The following is a 19332-nucleotide window of genomic DNA, read 5'->3' on the forward strand; positions in this document are numbered from 1 at the left end:
GTGGCATTTTATCATTTTTTTTTTATCAAAATTCTACCTATTTTTTCTAGTTTCTACCCACCTTCTCATATCATTTGGACCTTATTGTATAAAATATAGAATTAAGATAATTAATTCGTACATTACCAAATAATGGTCCTTTCCCACTATATAATACCTTCACCTCTCCCTTTCAATTTCATTCCAAGCATAACAAACCTCTCTAAAAATATTTTAAATTTTATTTTATTTTTCGCCGTCGCTCCAATTTTTGTAACAAAAAAGAAAGTCGTCCCAATAACACTACAATGTTGAATATATCTCCAAGGAAATTAAGGTCGGATCTTTATTCACACCACGATGAACCCGATATGCCCTTAGTGGTATCGGTCTTAGCGGCCTTGATAGAGCGACACATGGCAAGGAACGAGAGGGTATCCCGTAATTCTAGACGGGTACTAGTGTCAAAAGACGCTAGAACCCGTGTGTTCGATGCCCTTGAAGCACCCGATATGACAATTCAATCGTTCTTGGAACGGATATTCCGTTACACTAAGGCCGGACCCTCCGTTTACGTGGTGGCCTACGTGTACATTGATAGATTATGTCAAAATTACCCCGGTTTCAAAATTAGTCCTAGCAATGTACATAGACTTCTCATTACAACCATCATGGTATCATCCAAATACGTCGAGGACATGTAAGTAATTTCACTAAATCAAATTCCTCTGTTTAATTTTTTTTCTTCCATAATCAAATTTTTTTAATGGGTAGGACTAAAATTCAAAATTTTGACATGGGTTATTGTTAATTTTGTTACAGGAATTACAGAAATTCATATTTTGCAAGAGTAGGAGGATTGACAACCAAAGAAATGAACAAATTAGAGGTTGACTTTCTATTTTTAATGGGGTTTAAATTACATGTAAATGTGAGTGTTTTTGAGAGTTATTGCTGTCATTTGGAAAGAGAAGTTAGCATTGGAGGAGGATATCACATTGAAAGAGCATTAAGATGTGCTGAAGAAATCAAGTTGAACCAATGTGTTGATAAAAGATATGGTCAAATTGCTCGTATAACTTTATAACCCAAAATCATAAATGTTATGAAATGTATAGTTTTTGTATATTCTTGGTAAGTTGTCTGAATATAGTAGTGTATTATTTTTTACATTTGATTGAAGAATTGGATGCTAAGATCACTCCTAGTAAAACATATGGAGTACAATGGAACAGGGCTCAATGATGTTACGCGATCGATTTACCCTTTTTAAATTGATGGTAAGATGTGGGTGGATTCTTCACAGGTCAACTCAATCCGAATTTAATGGTGAAAGCTTTGAAGGAGAGGGGATTAGAATAAAGAAATTTCACACCCTCGAGAACCTTTTAATACAAGGGTTGTCTTGATTGGATAATTTGTACTTTTTTACGAGGCATAAAGTAGTAAGTTTTGAAAGTCATGAGTCAATTCAACTCAACTTTTACTTGTACACCTTTGAGAAATGGGGTAGGTTAAGGAAAACTTCACCCCGTTATTAACCTTTTCATACAATGATTGTACTGAATGTCTTGTAAACATTTTTTTATAAGACAAAAATTACTCCGTATTAATTAGTGACTTTGAAATTATGATACTCTCAACTTTTTTTTTTTTTTTTTTTTGTCATTTTATATGTTAAAATTTTTATTGGTTAATTTTTCACGCAAAAAACCATAATATATTTTTATAAAAATATCATGAACAACTACATTTGAATGCAAATTAAACTAGCAAGCCAATACATCATGTCACTTTATGTAAAGAAAAATTGTGGCTAAAGTTTGTGATAATATAAAGTGAAAGTGATTGTTATATAAGAAATTAAGAATGGATGGAGGTGGCGTGGTAGGATAGGACAATTTATGAGTCAATTGTAATTGTATAAGAAACAATTAAATCATGTCATTCAGTTTTTGGCGTGTGGGCACATTTGTAGGTCATAACATTTATTACAAATTAGTTACAAGTAGCATATGATGTGATGAATTCTCGTAAAAATAGTGAGTTTTACAAGTACTTGATAGGAAAAAATAATGAGAAAATTTTAGAAAAGTAAATTAATCGATTATCTTTTTTTATGTACTTGATAGTACGTAGCGGTAGATGTACCTAAAAGATTAAAAGTATTTTTTTTTTCTTGTCCAATAATATATTATTAAAAAATGCATACAGATTTTACAAATAAAACAAAAAATTTTAAAAATGAAAAATATTAAAAAAAGGGGAAAAAAAAAACAAAAAACATTGGTTTATGATAAAAGTTGCAAATGAGTACAACAAAATTTCATCTACATGTAAATTGTCACTTATTTATTGACGCAATATAAAATCTGACTTATCATTTTTTTAGTTCTTTTATTGCAATCTCTACTATGGAGTATCTTCAAAATATCTTTGGGTGCACTTGAGTATATAAGCATATTTGGATGCGTGTATTTGTACTCTGTAGAATTTAGTCTCAAATGTCATCAGATTCAACAAACGTGCAACATCAATAAGGACAATTAACTATGGACCTAGTACATCATCAAGTTTATTTATAGCAATAATGTTGATTGAGTGTTTTTGGAAACGTCCCCAAGTTAAAAATCGCCTTATTTGGGGACTTGTAGTCTTCTACTCATATATAAGTATACACACTAGGAAGTTGATGCCTTGAATTATTGATGGCCTTTGCAAATAGTATGGACCGCTCAAATCAATGAGCTACTTCGTATTAACACTTCTTTTGTACTAGAAATCAAATTGTGGTTATATGGTTCAATTTAATTTAGATTTTGAGAAGGTTTTGCGTGAGTCCGTTTCACGTGAGTCCGGTTTATAATGCATACTCCCATCCCCTCCACTGTCACTGTCTAGCCTCTGCTGGCGGCCGACGACCCTCCCCCACCCATACTCCGGCGCCGGCGACCCTCCCCCACCCGTACTCCGGCGCCGGCGACCCTGCCTCTGTTAAACCGGATTATACAGCAAACAAATTTCCTCACAGATTTACTTAAGTTCCAGTACTAGAACTGCAAAGCTTCATCAGTAACAAATGCACGTTGCAGCTTGTTGGGATAATTATGGGAATATTGTGAGAATATATACTTGATATATTTGCTATTATCTTAGTTAGGCATATTTCTATCTTTTGCATATCCTGGCCGTAGGTTTAGGAGTTAATTTATGGCCTACAACTTGTATAAATATACGGTTGCATACATGAATGAATTCAAGCTTTGACAGTCTATCTTTACATATCTTTACAGAGCTGACAATTATAATATAATATCTGATATTTATAATTTAATATCTGACCATTATATTCTAATTTCTGATAAGTAAGACTTAATATCTGACAATTATAGTTTAATACCTGATATTTATAATCTAATATCTGACTATTATATTTTAATTTCTGACAATTAAGACCTAATATCTGACAATTATAGTCTAATACCTTATAAGTATAATTTAATATCTGACCATTATTATCTAATTTCTGACACTTATAATCAATATCTGATACTTATAATCTAATATATGACCTCAAAAAAAAAAAAAAAAAATTACTTGTTTCTGTTTGTATGATCGGACTCACGTGAGTCTGTTCTACACGATAGTTTTACTTAGATTTTTGTATGTGAAGTCAAGTATCTAGAAGATATTACGGAGTATTATAAATGAGTAAACGATAAAAATTTGTGGGTCAAGTTAGGTTAATCATTTTTCTCGAAATGTAATTTAATTCATCCTAGGTTATAGGCAATATAAGGCAAACAAATATCATTATGGTTGTATGTTTGACACTAAAACATAATGTTTAGCTAGCAACTTTGTATACTCTATATATGTTATGTTCTATATCGCTGAATTAATCTATATTTATTTTTTACAAATAAGATGAATAAAACATATAATATTAATTCCACATATTTAAATTAAAATCAGTAAAGATCATTTATTTCATACCACTATTACTAATCAAATCATTCCCACCGATGATGTAGTGCATATTACATACTTTTCCTCCTTTTAATGGAAAAGTTCAATCACTCACTATTGTGGTTGTGGCTATATTAATTATTGTAGAACATCTATCTTAATAATACAATCTTGTGATACCTTCTTTTATATTCTTAAGAATAAACATTATAAAATGAGATTGTACATACATATTTTTGATGGTATTAACACTAATTAAATGCACCTAACATATCAATAATGACATGTAACACTAAAAAAGATAATGAAAAAAAATGCAAAAGATGGTGGGAGGAAAAGAGCAAAGTACGGCGTTGATGCCACTTGCTAAAATGGGACCATAATATAAGATTATGTACCAACCATAAATAACCTATGCTAAAGCCACTCGTGTTGTTGGAACGACGTACTCACAGCTAGCTAAGCTATGTAACAACTTACAACTCTCTAAAATAGTCAACCAAGTGTTATATGCTAGATGCTACTATACATAGATGTAAAGAATCTCGTGAGTTGTGATATCTTCAAGCCATTTGTTTGAGGGTTGGGACTTGGGAGTATGGTCTAACACTTTTCCTTTCAATTATGAAATGAGATAGATAGGTCGTTGATATTATAAGAAATTCTTGTCTCGGTTCCGCTCCAAAAACTTGTATGTGGATTAGAGCGATGAGAGATTGAGAATCGATTAATATAGTATCAGAGTTGAGGTTGGGTCATTATAATTTTGAGCGTCTGTAACTGCAAGTACGTAGGTGCACTTATAACTTTAAAATTTTAATGGAATTGAAACAAAATAATCATGGGTTAAGAAAATTTTAGGGTAGTATTATTGATAGATACACCAAAAGTAGGAGCGTTCAGACCCTATGCGATAAAACTCTAAGTTGTCTAGCTTTGGAGAAGGCGAGTGAAATTAACTTATTAGCTTAAAAATCTAGCTATTACCATCAATTAGGTTTGTAATGGAATGTTGTCATGTTTTTAAAGTGAACAACTCTCCTCATTCTTAAAGGGTGCATCTCTATTCCATTTACAAAGGCTATATGTACAGATTGAGAATATCTTTCATAGTATAGAGAAATAAAATGTCTACAAGAGTACATGTAAGAAAAAAAAATTGTCAGTATTCAATAAAATAGAAGTAGACAAAACTAAATAAACATCTCATAACAGAAAGTGAGTAGAACATAAAAGAAATCGGGGAGGAATATATTTTTATAAGGATATATGGAATGGAAAACGATGTTGCACGGCTACTTCCAAATCTTAATTAATGTTAATTATCTGAATTAACACAATAATGACAAAATGCATAGTTATTTGTCTTGTAGTGCGTGTGCGAGAAAATTGACTCTTATCCTTTCTTTCTTTACAGACAATGTTGTTGAGTTACGTGGAGATAATTGGACTTCCCAAACTCTTAACATTTTTTATTTCTATTACAACTCACTTTGCTTCCTTGCAACCCATCTTTCATTAGCAATCCACAAGTAAACTATTGTTTCTAATGATATGATCCTACCTTTATAAATTACCGCTAGTAAATATATAATATAATAACATAAAGAACTGATTTAAATTTTAGGGTAAAAAGTCATAAAAGATAACTGATATAGGTAGAATATGATTGCATATTTAAAGTACATACCACTTCAAAAAATTTAACCTATTAAGGTAACTTGCGTTGAATTGAATAATATTGTTTGATATCGGGTAAGGACGTTGAGCTATCACATCGTCTCAACTACAAAGTTCTTTGAGCTTTGTCATTCAATCTATTATGGGTTTAACACTAGACCATGCAATAAGAAGCCAACAGCCACCAAGTTACAATTATATTATATTGTTTATATCTCTAGATTATTATGGACTCAAATTATAATTGTATGAAATCATTTCTTTGGAATTGTATATGTAACAGAGATGGATTAGCCAAAAAAAAAAAAAAAAAAAAAACATAGAACAACATAACCCCAAAAAAGACAAAAGTAGTCATAACATGATTAGTCTTATGTTAAACAATGATTAGATTAAAAATCAGATTCATATGAATCGTATTAGAATATACAAGTATCTCCAAAATGATTGTTGCCACAACATTATGTCTACCATGCTTTTGATCAAACAAAATAGTTTATACACATTTCTCAGACATTCACCTAACTTAGATATTATTGTGTAATTATATAATTGATTAGGCAATATATTGTCATAATTAATTAATTAATTATATGAACCCCTAAGCACATTTTTAAGTAATTAGAACTAATATGGTTAAAGATAACATGATTAGGAGACCATAAGACATTATTATATTGACTAATTAAGACGGTCTAAAATGTAGTAAATATACATTGAATAGTAATGATCAAAAGTTGGTTGATATCCGAAAAAAAAAAAAACAAAAGTGTATATTCTTCAATATATACGTTAATTTGAAGGCAAAGAGAATGAATCTAGCAGATTGTAGGAACTAGGAAGGTAGCTCGTACTTCCCAAACAGCTTCTTATGTACTTTGTTTCTATATTTATACCTTAAAATGATTGTAAGTATCAAGCAATAATCTTTAACGACTTTAAGTATGTTTCTATAATTAGCAAAGGTTTTTTTGTTCAAAGTACCGAGAATATTTAACAATAATTCACCTAGTATTATGTAACTATGAGTTTTATGAACGTAGAGTAAAATACATTCTAATGTTTGGTTGGGCATTTTATTTCATGAAACCTCATATCATTGGTTAATTACTCTATTACCCCTACAGTTTCATATCCACTTATGACATACCTCCCTAAGATTATAAATCCGTTCTACCCAAGATACAAATCAAATTAAGTACAAATTTGTTCTAGTTTTAAATCAAACAAAGTTAGCAAGGTGTGAGGTTCAATCCTCATTCTTCATTTCTTCATTTAAGTCCAATATACTTAACCAAATAATCCCATGATTAAATACAACAATAAGATTGAAACAATATATGTCAAGGAGTGAATTGTTAAATTAAAATTTAGCAGAATGATTTCCAAAATTTGAAATCAAAACTCTTAAACATCATTGTCTTTGTAAAACGGTAAATATATGTTTATTTGCCAAATAAACGAATTTTTGTTAATCTGGTGGCAAATCTGTAAATATATTGAAGAAGCGTGGTCATTTATTCAGTATTTTTGGTGAATTGTCCAATTACTGTTTGCAACTTGCATTTACTGTTTGGTGAAAAAATTACACATGTACCCCTTAACTAGTACATGAAAAGACGCATTTACCCCTCCACTGATACTTGAAAAGACAATTATACACCTACATAAACAAAATTTGTTTATTTGGGGAATTAATTGGGCACAGCTCTTTGTAAAAATAAAATAAACCCATGTTTAAAGTCCAACAACGCATAGCAAGCCCACAAACTAAGCCGCCACGAGCCCATGCAGATCATGGCCTAATTTAGAACCCACAAAGCCCATAATAAAGATCCAATTTATTATTGTTATTATTATGCGGCCCAAATTTTAAAATCCCGATTATAAATCGTTGTTAGTTGTCATTCTTGTTAAGCTTACCCCTCCACGTACTCCCCAAGTCCATAGACTCCAATACTACATTTTCTTCCGTTCAATTTTCGTTGCAATATTTGTAAATTTTTATTTATACTTGCTAATTTGACTATTTTTGTTTATTTATATGTTGAGCAAAATATAGTCAAGTGAGAATGGGTGCTTAGGGATGCTCGACTCGACTCGAAAACTTTTTACATGTGCTCAACTCGTGTTCGCTAAAGTTTCGAGCAAATAAAAACTGCTCAACTTGTGCTCAAAGTTTCGAGTCGAGTAGCTCATGATCTGCTTGTTAAAGTTTTGGTCCTTTTATAATTATATGCCTTTATTTTTTTTTTGTTCACTTTATATATATATAAACATGGTAAACTTTGTTTGTAAATTCTATATTGATAAAATATATTATCGAGTTGCTCAAGAGCTTATCGAGTCGAGTTAGAGCTTTCTCAACTCGTGCTCGTTAACATCTCGACTCGAGTTTTGACCGAGCGTTGACCAAATCGAGTTCGAGTTGCTCGCGAGTTGCTTAACTCAATTAGCACCCCTAAGTGAGATCATGTTAGATGTGCTTCAATCAAAATTTTCACAATACTAAATTTTTATATTTATTAGTTATTACTCATAATTAAATATACAAATGATTAAGTTGTGTATTGATAAGTATAAAAATCATAATATTGCAAGAGAATAGAAGAAGTACAATGTTATCGACTTATCGTATATCAATTGCAACATTATTTACCAATTAAGCTAAACTTGGTTTAGTGGTAAGATTGTCACATTCCAACCTTGAGGTTGGGGTTTAATACCCTTCCCCCTCATTGAGGTATGGTCAAGGTCTTTCTCTTTACCTTCAAAATAAAAATAAAAAAAACACACACATGCTTATTTGTTTGTAATTATCTACAAATAGCATCTAAATCAAATCACTCCATGTTGACTTCATTCACATAATTCAAGCTATTGTATTGCCAATAAAACTTTCAAGATTTTGAAAATTTACACAGTCTATTCCATGGATTATTAAACTAATAAAGATCTTTGTTATAAATAATTTAGGTAATTTTTATTTAAAAAAATTTGCAAATTGAAATACAATTTAATGTATAACTCTAAATTGGCAGCAAAAAAATTTCGAAATGCATACACCAACTTATCAAGTATGCCATATACAATAGATTTAGCCATCTTATATCACTAAAATCAACATCACCAATATTTGGATGGACTAACCTTGCCAATACAATACAAATCCGAATACAATTCTCAATTATGGATGAAAACCTGCTAATTTGTAATTTAGGCATAAAACAATCTTGGTCCTACTATAAGCCATGGTTAATTAAGTCATCAATATTTATCAATGAATATGGAAGACTATGACTATTTGTATCTAGTGTTGAAATGAGTCACATTATTCAGTAGACCAACTACCACAATATATGAAAAGATCAAGTTGGAAAAAAAAATGAAATAAGTGTCACTTTTATCAACCGTCAATAACCACCATTAACGGCAATTTCACCGGAGATTATTTTCTATCGTATCACTTTATTTAAATTAAATGGCTTTTTCAGAAGAAAAAATAAAAAATAGTACGTACCACGTACTTGACTCAAGCACTCAACTCAAGTCACCCATTTAAGGGGTCAATTATATTAATTGGACAATTAATTAGTCGTGTGATAATCAAAGGCCCACAAACATCATTTCGTAATTTAAGTAAGGAAATTTTGCATTAAGAAGTCAATTTAAATATTTGATGCCCAAGTTATTTATTACCACAGTAACGCATGCATATGATGTTACAGTAAATGTTTCACTATTTCAACAGTTCAAAAATGTGTTTAAAGTTTATTACTCCGTAACAATTAAAGAAACAAAATAATTGGCTATGTAACTATGTTGTTCAAGCAATCAAGTTCATTATATTATTGTGTTTACAATGCAACTATTGTACTTGTAATAACTTAATTATAAACTCCGACATTTTAATGGCTTAGCTTGTTGTATTGTTGTACAAGGGCCTCTAATATTCATAAAACGAGTTATTGTTTATTCTAGCTTTTATGTACTATTTACTCATTTAGTCGGATAGTTTTCATATTACTATAGAATAGGTTAATTTATTTGCAACATTCGGAGGATAGAGAGAAAATATAAGTGGGTGTGGACTGTGGAGGATAGAATTTACTACTTGTAGCATTTTTAATTAGTCGTCGGTGCAACACATACACGTACATCTAGGCTAGCTTAGCTATAGAAGTATTATTTATACTACTATGAGAAATTGAATTTAAGATTGCTGTTATGAAATATATAGAAATTAGAGGATTAAGAGAAGAAGGTAATAAGAGAAGTATTACTACTTTTATGTATTACTCTTGGTAATATTTTTGTGTATCATACAAGTGAAATTACATGGCTATTTATAGTAGTAAGAACCACTATTACATTGTGGGCTATAACCTTAGAGGGTGGCAATTAGAGTTGGCTACTACATTAAATGCAATGAAGAAATTGGAGTGTGGACATTCACACCTTGACTAAATTAATTAACTCTTAACACTCCCCCTTGAATGTCCATACAGAATAGGGTATATGTTGCCTCGTTAAAACCTTGCTAGGTAAAACCCTTTAGGATAAAAGCCATAGTTAAGGGAAAAGAGTACAACAATATATTACTATATGCTTTAGTGTACTGCCTCATTAAAAACCTTGTCAGGAAAAACCCATTGGGATAAAAACCTGATCGAAGGGAAAAAGAGTGCAGTGCATATAATGCTCCCCCTGATTTTAACATAGTTTATGAAGACGACGCATCCCAATCTTGTGGACCAACCGCTCAACACTCTTCGAAGGTAGGGACTTAGTAAACAAGTCTGCAAGATTATCAGATGATTGGATCTGTTGGACATTTATCTTCTCTTCCTTCTGCAAATCGTGTGTAAAGAACAGTTTTGGGGATATATGTTTAGTCCTATCACCTTTAATATATCCTTCAGTTACTTGTGCGATACATGCAGTATTGTCTTCGTAAATGATGGTTGGACTTTTAGTTACTTCTTTCATCCCACATTCTTCTTGGATATTGCCGATCATTGACCTTAGCCATACACACTCACGTCCTGCTTCATAAAGGGCAATCAACTCAGCATGATTTGATGATGTCGCAGTTAAGGTTTGCTTTGTTGATTTCCAAGAAATTGCAGTTCCACCATAGGTGAACAGATATCCAGTTTGTGACTTGGCGTTTTGTGGGTCTGATAGATATCCAGCATCTGCATATCCGATGAGGGTGGCATCTTGCCTTGATTGATAAAACAAACCAAGATCTTTTGTTCCTCGTAGATATCGTAGTAAGTGTCTTACTCCTTTCCAGTGTCTCTTCGTTGGTGCGTTGCTAAACCTGGCTAACAAATTCACAGAAAAAGCTATGTCTGGTCTAGTATTGTTAGCTAGATACATTAGAGCCCCAATTGCACTTAGATATGGTACTTCAGGACCAAGGACATCCTCGTTTTCCTCTCGAGGTCTAAATGGATCATATTTCATAGTCAAAGACCGAACAATCATCGGGGTGTTTGTTGGGGTCGCTTTGTCCATGAAAAAACGTTTTAACACTCTTTCGGTGTAGTTAGACTGATGGACGAAAATACCATTATTTAAGTGCTCAATTTGCAATCCAAGGCAAAATTTAGTTTGTCCAAGGTCTTTCATCTCAAATTCTTTCATCAAGTATTTTGCAGTTCTTTCAAGTTCATTTGGGGTTCCAATGATATTCAAGTCATCAACATAAACTGCAACAATTGCAAACCCTGATTGTGATCTCTTAATGAAAACACAAGGACTGATTTGATTATTCTTGAACCCTTCTTTCATAAGGTATTCACTAAGACGATTATACCACATCCTCCCAGACTGTTTTAATCCATAAAGTGACCTTTTTAATTTTATGGAAAGTAAATGTCTAGGCTTGTGGTTTACTGGTAATTTTAGTCCATCTGGGACTTTCATATAAATATCTGTATCGAGTGACCCATATAAATATGCGGTCACTACATCCATCAATCGCATCTTTAGTCCTTCTGAGACTGTCAAGCTTACCAGAAATCTTAACGTAGTTGCATCAACTACGGGAGAATATGTCTCCTCATAATCAATCCCTGGAATTTGAGAAAAACCTTGGGCTACAAGTCTTGCCTTGTATCTAACAATTTCATTTTTCTCATTTCGTTTTCTCACAAATACCCACTTGTATCCAACTGGCTTTACACCTTCTGGTGTAAGGGTTATTTTTCCAAACACTTCTCGTTTTTCGAGTGACTTTAACTCTGTCTGCATTGCCTCTTTCCATTTTGGCCAATCATGCCTGCAACGACATTCTTCCACTGTTCTTGGTTCACTATCATTTTCGTCAGATGCCATTTCAATTGCAATGGAATATGCAAATATTTCATTTACGATAACATCATTTCTATTCCAATAATTCCTGGTAGAAACAAAGTTTATTGAAGTTTCATTGTTATCGATGTCATGGTCATCTTGTTCATCCCCTTTCGGATTATCATCTTTTTCTCTATTCTCATCTGTACTTTGTCTTTCTTGACCTTCCGTAAGGGGAATGTTGTTGATCTCATCAGGTCTTTTTAATTTTCTTGGTTTAGAGTCTTTTGAACCAAGTGGTCTTCCACGCTTTCGGCGTGCTAGAGATTCATTTTCAGTGATCTTATCACCAGATGGAATTTCAATTCGTGCAGGGGCATTTTCAGCTGGTATATGTGATTTTGTCACTTTCTTTGCATCTATAAATGCATCAGGCAGCTGATTTGCAATGCTTTGTAAATGAACAATTTTCTGAACTTCTTGTTCACACATATTTGTTCGTGGATCAAACATTGACAATTGTGTTGCATTCCAAATGATTTCTATTTCTTTTTTCCGTGGGTGCACTTTCTCTCCCCCTAAGGCTGGGAATACTGTCTCATTGAAATGACAGTCGGCAAATCTGGCCGTAAATAAATCACCGGTCATTGGTTCAAGATATTTAATTATGGAGGGTGATTCAAACCCAACATAAATTCCCAGCCTTCTTTGTGGACCCATCTTTGTTCGTTGGGGTGGAGCAATAGGAACATACACCGCACAACCAAAATTTTTTAGATGTGAGACATTAGGTTCTCGACCAAAAACTAACTGTAGTGGTGAGAACTTATGATAAGCAGTTGGTCTCAACCTAATTAGAGTTGCCGCATGTATTATGGCATGACCCCAAGCAGATGAAGGCAATTTTGATCTCATCAATAATGGCCTTGCAATCAATTGTAGTCTCTTAATTAATGACTCAGCAAGTCCATTTTGTGTATGAACATGAGCTACTGGATGTTCTACAACAATTCCAATCGACATACAATAATCATTAAAAGTTTGGGATGTAAATTCCCCTGCATTGTCAAGCCTTATTCTTTTTATTGTATGGTCTGGAAATTGTGCTCTTAGTTTAATAATTTGAGCAAGGAGTTTTGCGAAAGCAACATTTCTACTGGATAAGAGACTTACATGTGACCATCGAGTTGAGGCATCAATTAATACCATAAAATATCGGAATGGTCCACATGCAGGATTAATTGGTCCACAAATGTCTCCTTGAATCCTCTCTAAAAATGTTGGAGATTCAGTAGCAATTTTGTTCATAGATGGCCTTATTATTAATTTTCCAAGTGAACATGCAGAGCATGTTAATTCATCTGATCGAGGGATTTTAACATTCCTAATTGAATGTCCTACTGAATTTGCTATAATCTTGTGCATCATTCCTGTACCAGGATGACCCAAACGATCATGCCATAAATTTAGCAGATTCTTATTATCTAACTTCTGGTTAGATATCGAATTTATTTCAACTGGTCGTATATCTATATGATATAACCCTGAAGAATATGCTGGCAATTTCTCATACACATGTTTCTTGCCATGTTTTTCTGCCGTGAGGCATAAATATTCCTTTTGATCCACTATCATTGTTTCTAAATGAAAACCATTTTGACGCACATCTTTAAAACTTATAAGATTTCTTCGAGATTTACTCGAATATAAAGCGTCATTAATGATTAATTTTGTTCCATTTGGGAGTATTATGCAAGCTTTTCCAGAACCTTCTATTAGCTTGGCTGACCCAGAAATGGTATTAACATTTGCTTGAAATAATTTTAACTTTAAAAAATATTTTCTATCCTTCAGAATAGTGTGTGTTGTTCCACTGTCCAAAAGGCATTGAAATTTGGAACCAACTTCGGGCAGATCCATATCTTCATAAAATAATAAGTATAAGATTAGTTTAAGATAATTAAACTGGACTTACTTTATTAATGATGAAAAATTAAAAGTACATAACTTGAACATGAAAAAAAAAAACATACAAGAAAAGTACATAATGAAAACATAATACATATCATAGTAATTGATGAATTATCTAAACATGATTATTCTCTCCAAAGATATATTCACCACCAGCTTCACCATTGTCTATGTGGAAATCAGACACATCAAGGCTAATTCCAGGGACATTTTCTTCATTAACATAATTTGTTTCGGCATGTTTTTCTTTCCCTTTAATGGAAGCCTGGTATAGTTCTACCAGATGTTTGGCCGTACGACAAGTACGTCCCCAATGTCCAGTCATGCCACATCTATAACATGTGTCTTTTCCTTTTGTGGTGGCTTGATTTTTGTTTCCTTGTTGATGCCCCCTTTGAGTGTTGTTTCTAGGGGGAAATTGGCCTCTACCACGGCCATAACCACGTCCACGGCCACGTCCACGGAAATTTCCACGACCTCTGCCACGGTTATTATATTTTCCACGTCCACCTCTATGAGCAACATTTGTCTCAGGTGGATTTGAGCTTTCTACAGCATTTGTTTCATTGAATGCTTGAGACCCAGTTGGTCTTAGGTTGTGATTCTTCAACAGAAGATCATTATTCTTTTCAGCAACCAATAATGTAGAAATAAGCTCAGAATATTTTGCAAAGCCTCTTTCACGGTATTGCTGTTGCAATACAATGTTGTTAGCATGGAATGTAGAGAGTGTTTTCTCTATCATTTGCACTTCAGTGACTGGTTGATCACAATATCTCAATATTGATACGATTTTATATAGTGATGAATTATAATCACTGACAGATTTAAAGTCCTGAAATCTCAGGTTTGTCCATTCAAACTGTGCTGAAGGAAGGAGTACCCTTTTGTGGTGGTCATACCTTCCTTTCAGGCTATCCCATAGTTCTTTGGGATTTTCCACCATTAAATACTCAGTTTTTAAACTGTTATGTAAATGATGCCTTAAGAGAACTATAGCTTTTGCTTTCTCTTGATCAGTTGGAACTTTAACTTGAGCAGGGGCATCTTTTTCGTTTCCTGGGATGGTAATTTCTTTGATTGTATGTTCCAATCCCTGAGCCTTTAAATTCATTTGGGCATCAACTGTCCATTCAAGATAATTATGTCCGGACAAGTCTAATACGTCAAATTGTCTTTTCATCAAGTCTCCCATTTTAACTACAATCAAATAGGTAATTATTATTAAGCCAATTAAGCAAGTGATAATTAAAGTAATCAAATTGTAATCATAATAATAATCCATTTAAAACATATTTGCTTCTCCCCCTTGGGTTATTATTATGATTTACATAAAGTTAAGCTAAAATTAAACATGATAATTACTTTAGGTAAACAACGACAACAACAAATATAACAATAACAATGATAATAATAACAATAACAATAAATACTACTACTATTACTATATCACCGACAACAACAACAACAATAATAATATTAATATTAATGACATACATTAATGATAAGACAAAAGGAACATTTATTATAACAAAATGCACTTATAATCTACCTAGAAGACAAAAAAACTTGAAGTACTACGGAGATTACATGCATGAATTCCCTTTGTCGAAAAACCGAGCGCTACTTATGTAAAATGATGAAAATCATCATTGCCATTAATAAAACTACTAGGGCCATAATTAAAACTAAATATAGTTTTAATTTCCTTAAATCTTCTTCAAAGGTAAAGGGGTGTGGTGGTTGTCGGTTGTCGACGGGGAACATGGTGTGTGACCGGTGTAAATGGAGGAGGAAGAAGAGGAGATAATTTGGGTAAAGTTTAAGGAGGGGATAAGGTTTGTATGGTGAAATAAGGGGGTGTAATCCGCCTTTTATAGGGGGGTAAATTATCCGTTTCAGCTTTACACTACTGTAAAAATATCATACAATGTTCTAGTAGACTGGTAAAATAATCGTAATCAAACTATTAATATTTACAAACGTAAATAAGTATCACACTGGGATGCAAGCCGTAGTGGTCCGAGAACCCTAATCTATTCATGAGGTCAAGGGTTCGAAAACTGAAAGAAACATAAAAGTGTGTAATCTAAAAATTAAATAAATATAAAGGCTGCATCATTTTTTTCATTTCAGTAATTATGCACAAGTAAGTAAGTATAAACATGATTTGTGTGACCATGAAATTTACTTTATTAACATGCATACAACAAATATTTCCACATGCAAAAGTAATTATATATTACTTTCTATAACCATGCATGAGAGTTACCAAACTAAATATCATAAATAAGGTATGTATTGATATCCTCATTTTTAATCAACATGGCTAATTATGTGGAGTAATTTTGTGGAGAAATATATTGTGAGTTTCTGGTATAGAGGATCCCATATGGGCAACTATAGAGCATACTCCTCAAAATATATTTCGTGAAGGAAATTGAATCTTTGTAAAAATTGGATAATCGGTATAAGTATACCTGATTGAAGATGGTGCTGATAACGTGTTATGAAATATATAGAAATTAGAGGATTAAGAGAAGAAGGTAATAAGAGAAGTATTACTACTTTTATGTATTACTCTTGGTAATATTTTTGTGTATCATACAAGTGAAATTACATGGCTATTTATAGTAGTAAGAACCACTATTACATTGTGGGCTATAACCTTAGAGGGTGGCAATTAGAGTTGGCTACTACATTAAATGCAATGAAGAAATTGGAGTGTGGACATTCACACCTTGACTAAATTAATTAACTCTTAACAATTGCGAAATTTGAATAGATTTTGCCCGTCAATCATTCTCTGACTCTATAATTTTTTTTCAATCCCATCCACTATAACCTAAGTTGATAAATGTCAAGCAAAATAGTATTGCATCATTATTTGATTACATAGACTCAACCACACACTAAAACGGTTGAAACAAGAGACAAAGTTCCACAAATTTGGCAAGCTACGTACGTACATGAACCATATCTCTATCGTTGGAATTGCCCTAATAATAATCTTCAAATCTTGCGTCAATTTAACTATTATTTGTTTGGTTCAAATGCACAATTTAATAGGTCGGTAGATGTAAATTATTAGAGGTGTGAAAGGTTCATTTCTAAATCACATCATGTCACACATTTAATTTCTAAGGATACAAAATCAACTTGAGTGAAATCAAAAGATTGCGAAAATTATGCAAATTTCATGGAAGTGTAAATTAATTTAAGAATATGGTGCACTAAAGTCAAGTCATTAAGATTTACTTTCCATCTTTGCTGCTACATTTATAATTTTATCTTATTATATATGTCATGTTATGCATGTTTAGGGTTTACTTTCTAACATTATATTTTATGTGCACATGCTAGAAAATGAAGCCTTTGGATGGTACCAAAAAAAAAAAAAAAAACTATCATGCAATATTTTTAATTAATGTTTTGATGGTGACTTATACTGATTTTCCACAATTAATGGCTAAATTAAGATGATGACGAAGATCACAATTCTTCCTCACTTCACTATAAATAAGAGTGAGTTTTTAGCAGTTTTATATCACAAGTTAAGTACTAAGGTTTAGTATTACTATCAAATATAGTATATACTAAATTGTTCATCTTATACTTATTAAATAGCTAAGTAATTGATTAAACTCATCATAATAATGGCTCTTCCTTCTCATCATTACCTCTTTTCTTTAGTGTTTGTTTTGAATTTTGCTCTTCTTTTTAATAGTTGTCTTTGTTTCAACCCTAAAGTTTTCAATGTGTCCAAATATTATCACGACTCTTATTCCAATTGGTCCCCTGCTGGTGCTACTTGGTATGGAAGTCCTGATGGCGCCGGAAGTGATGGTATATTTTTTTTACTCCTTTTATGGTTCACCATATCCTTTTATTTAATACAGGTTGTCTAACATGTGACCGACCTTTATAAGATAAATAACATATGATTTATATTTTAGTTACAAACTTGTTTAGATTGTTTCGAGGAAAATGCCTAATTCATCAAATTAAAATTAATCTTAGACGAAAAACAGATTGATTAGTATTGTATTAATAACTATATGATGTATATATACGTAGGTGGAGCGTGTGGATATACAAATACGGTGGATAAACCTCCGTATTCTGGCATGGTTACGGCAGCTGGATCCTCATTGTATAATTTTGGTGACGGATGTGGAGTTTGCTACGAGGTTAGTGTAACATTGTTTAAACGTATGTAACTTCTTGATGATTTATTTATACAAACATATCGAGTTTAATTTGATTGTAAATTTGTACTACAAGAATCCGTGTTTTTTTTGACCCCTTAAAAAACCAGGCCAGTCAATAAATAAATATACCACCAATTGACTATATATGTATACATGAAAATTGATGGTATACAATTTTTTTTGTTTTGGTTGACCTAGGTGAAATGTATGGAAAATGAAGCATGTTCGGGAAAACCAGTGACCGTGACGATAACAGATGAATGTCCAGGTTGCCCTTCAGACGAACCTCATTTCGATTTGAGTGGAACAGCTTTTGGAGCCATGGCTAAGCCTGGCCAAGCTGAAAAACTACGAGATGCTGGTGTTCTTCACATCCAATACCAAAAGTAAGAAACGACGAGTAATTCAATCAAACATGTCACTTTTCGAAAGATTTTCTATACAACGATTGCATACCATACCACATAATTCAGTTATACAATTATTTCACGACCCCTAAGACTTTGACTCTTTGAGAGGTTGGGGAATCAATTTAACAGAATAATAAAATTTTTTGCACGTAATTAAGTAATTAAATTATTAAATATAAGAGATAGATATGGTATATAATTATATAGAATTAAATGATTAATTTAGTTTTGATGAAAATATAATTGGTGCAGGGTAAAATGCAACTATCCGGGGGTAACCGTGGAGGTAAGAGTGGATCCGGGTTCGAATCCGTACTACTTTGCATCTACGATCGAGTATACCGATGGTTTAGGAATTGAAAGTGTAAAATTAAAGCAACAATCAGGTGAATGGATCCCCTTAAAACAATCATGGGGTGCAGTTTGGGAGGTCAATGCAGATAATGGTCTTCATCCTCCTTTGTCTTTGGAATTAATTGAAGCTCAATCTGGAGACACTCTTACGTTAAATAATGTCATCCCTAGGGGCTGGAACCCGGGCCAAACCTATCGCTCTCATGTTAATTTCAATAACTAATTTAATACTCTGAATAACCATACCTGTGTTTATGATTTCTATTTTTCCGAAAATTACAAATTAGGAGACTATTCGCATCAAGGTTACATTTAACTTGTCTATATATGACGAGACTTGTAATTTATGATACAGCCCCGATATAAGAGGTGGCTTATATAGTGGTGTGTGTATTGTATGTTGGTTGGATGTAGGTTGTGGAATGGAAATTGTTCCCACCATCCCTATAATGTTG

At 32.6% G+C, this 19332-nt stretch overlaps 2 protein-coding genes across 2 annotated transcripts; both read left to right on the forward strand.

Moving 5' to 3' along the window:
• The first annotated feature begins 204 nt into the window (after positions 1 to 204).
• On the forward strand, positions 205 to 1177 carry LOC145585593 (cyclin-U2-1-like). The gene is made up of 2 exons (XM_081642295.1): positions 205 to 679; positions 802 to 1177. Exons 1-2 carry the CDS (start codon positions 288 to 290, stop codon positions 1064 to 1066), a joined length of 657 nt encoding a protein of 218 aa, XP_081498421.1. The 5' UTR covers positions 205 to 287; the 3' UTR covers positions 1067 to 1177.
• A 16381-nt stretch (positions 1178 to 17558) lies between these two features.
• LOC145585594 (putative expansin-B2) lies at positions 17559 to 19104 on the forward strand. The gene is made up of 4 exons (XM_081642296.1): positions 17559 to 17748; positions 17980 to 18092; positions 18312 to 18499; positions 18776 to 19104. The coding sequence occupies exons 1-4, from the start codon at positions 17559 to 17561 to the stop codon at positions 19098 to 19100; spliced, it is 816 nt and encodes a 271-aa protein (XP_081498422.1). The 3' UTR covers positions 19101 to 19104.
• The last annotated feature ends 228 nt before the right edge of the window (positions 19105 to 19332 follow it).

This window comes from Chenopodium album, chromosome 16 (genome assembly GCF_948465745.1).
Source record: "Chenopodium album chromosome 16, dcCheAlbu1.1, whole genome shotgun sequence".
NCBI classification, from domain to species: Eukaryota; Viridiplantae; Streptophyta; class Magnoliopsida; order Caryophyllales; family Amaranthaceae; genus Chenopodium; species Chenopodium album.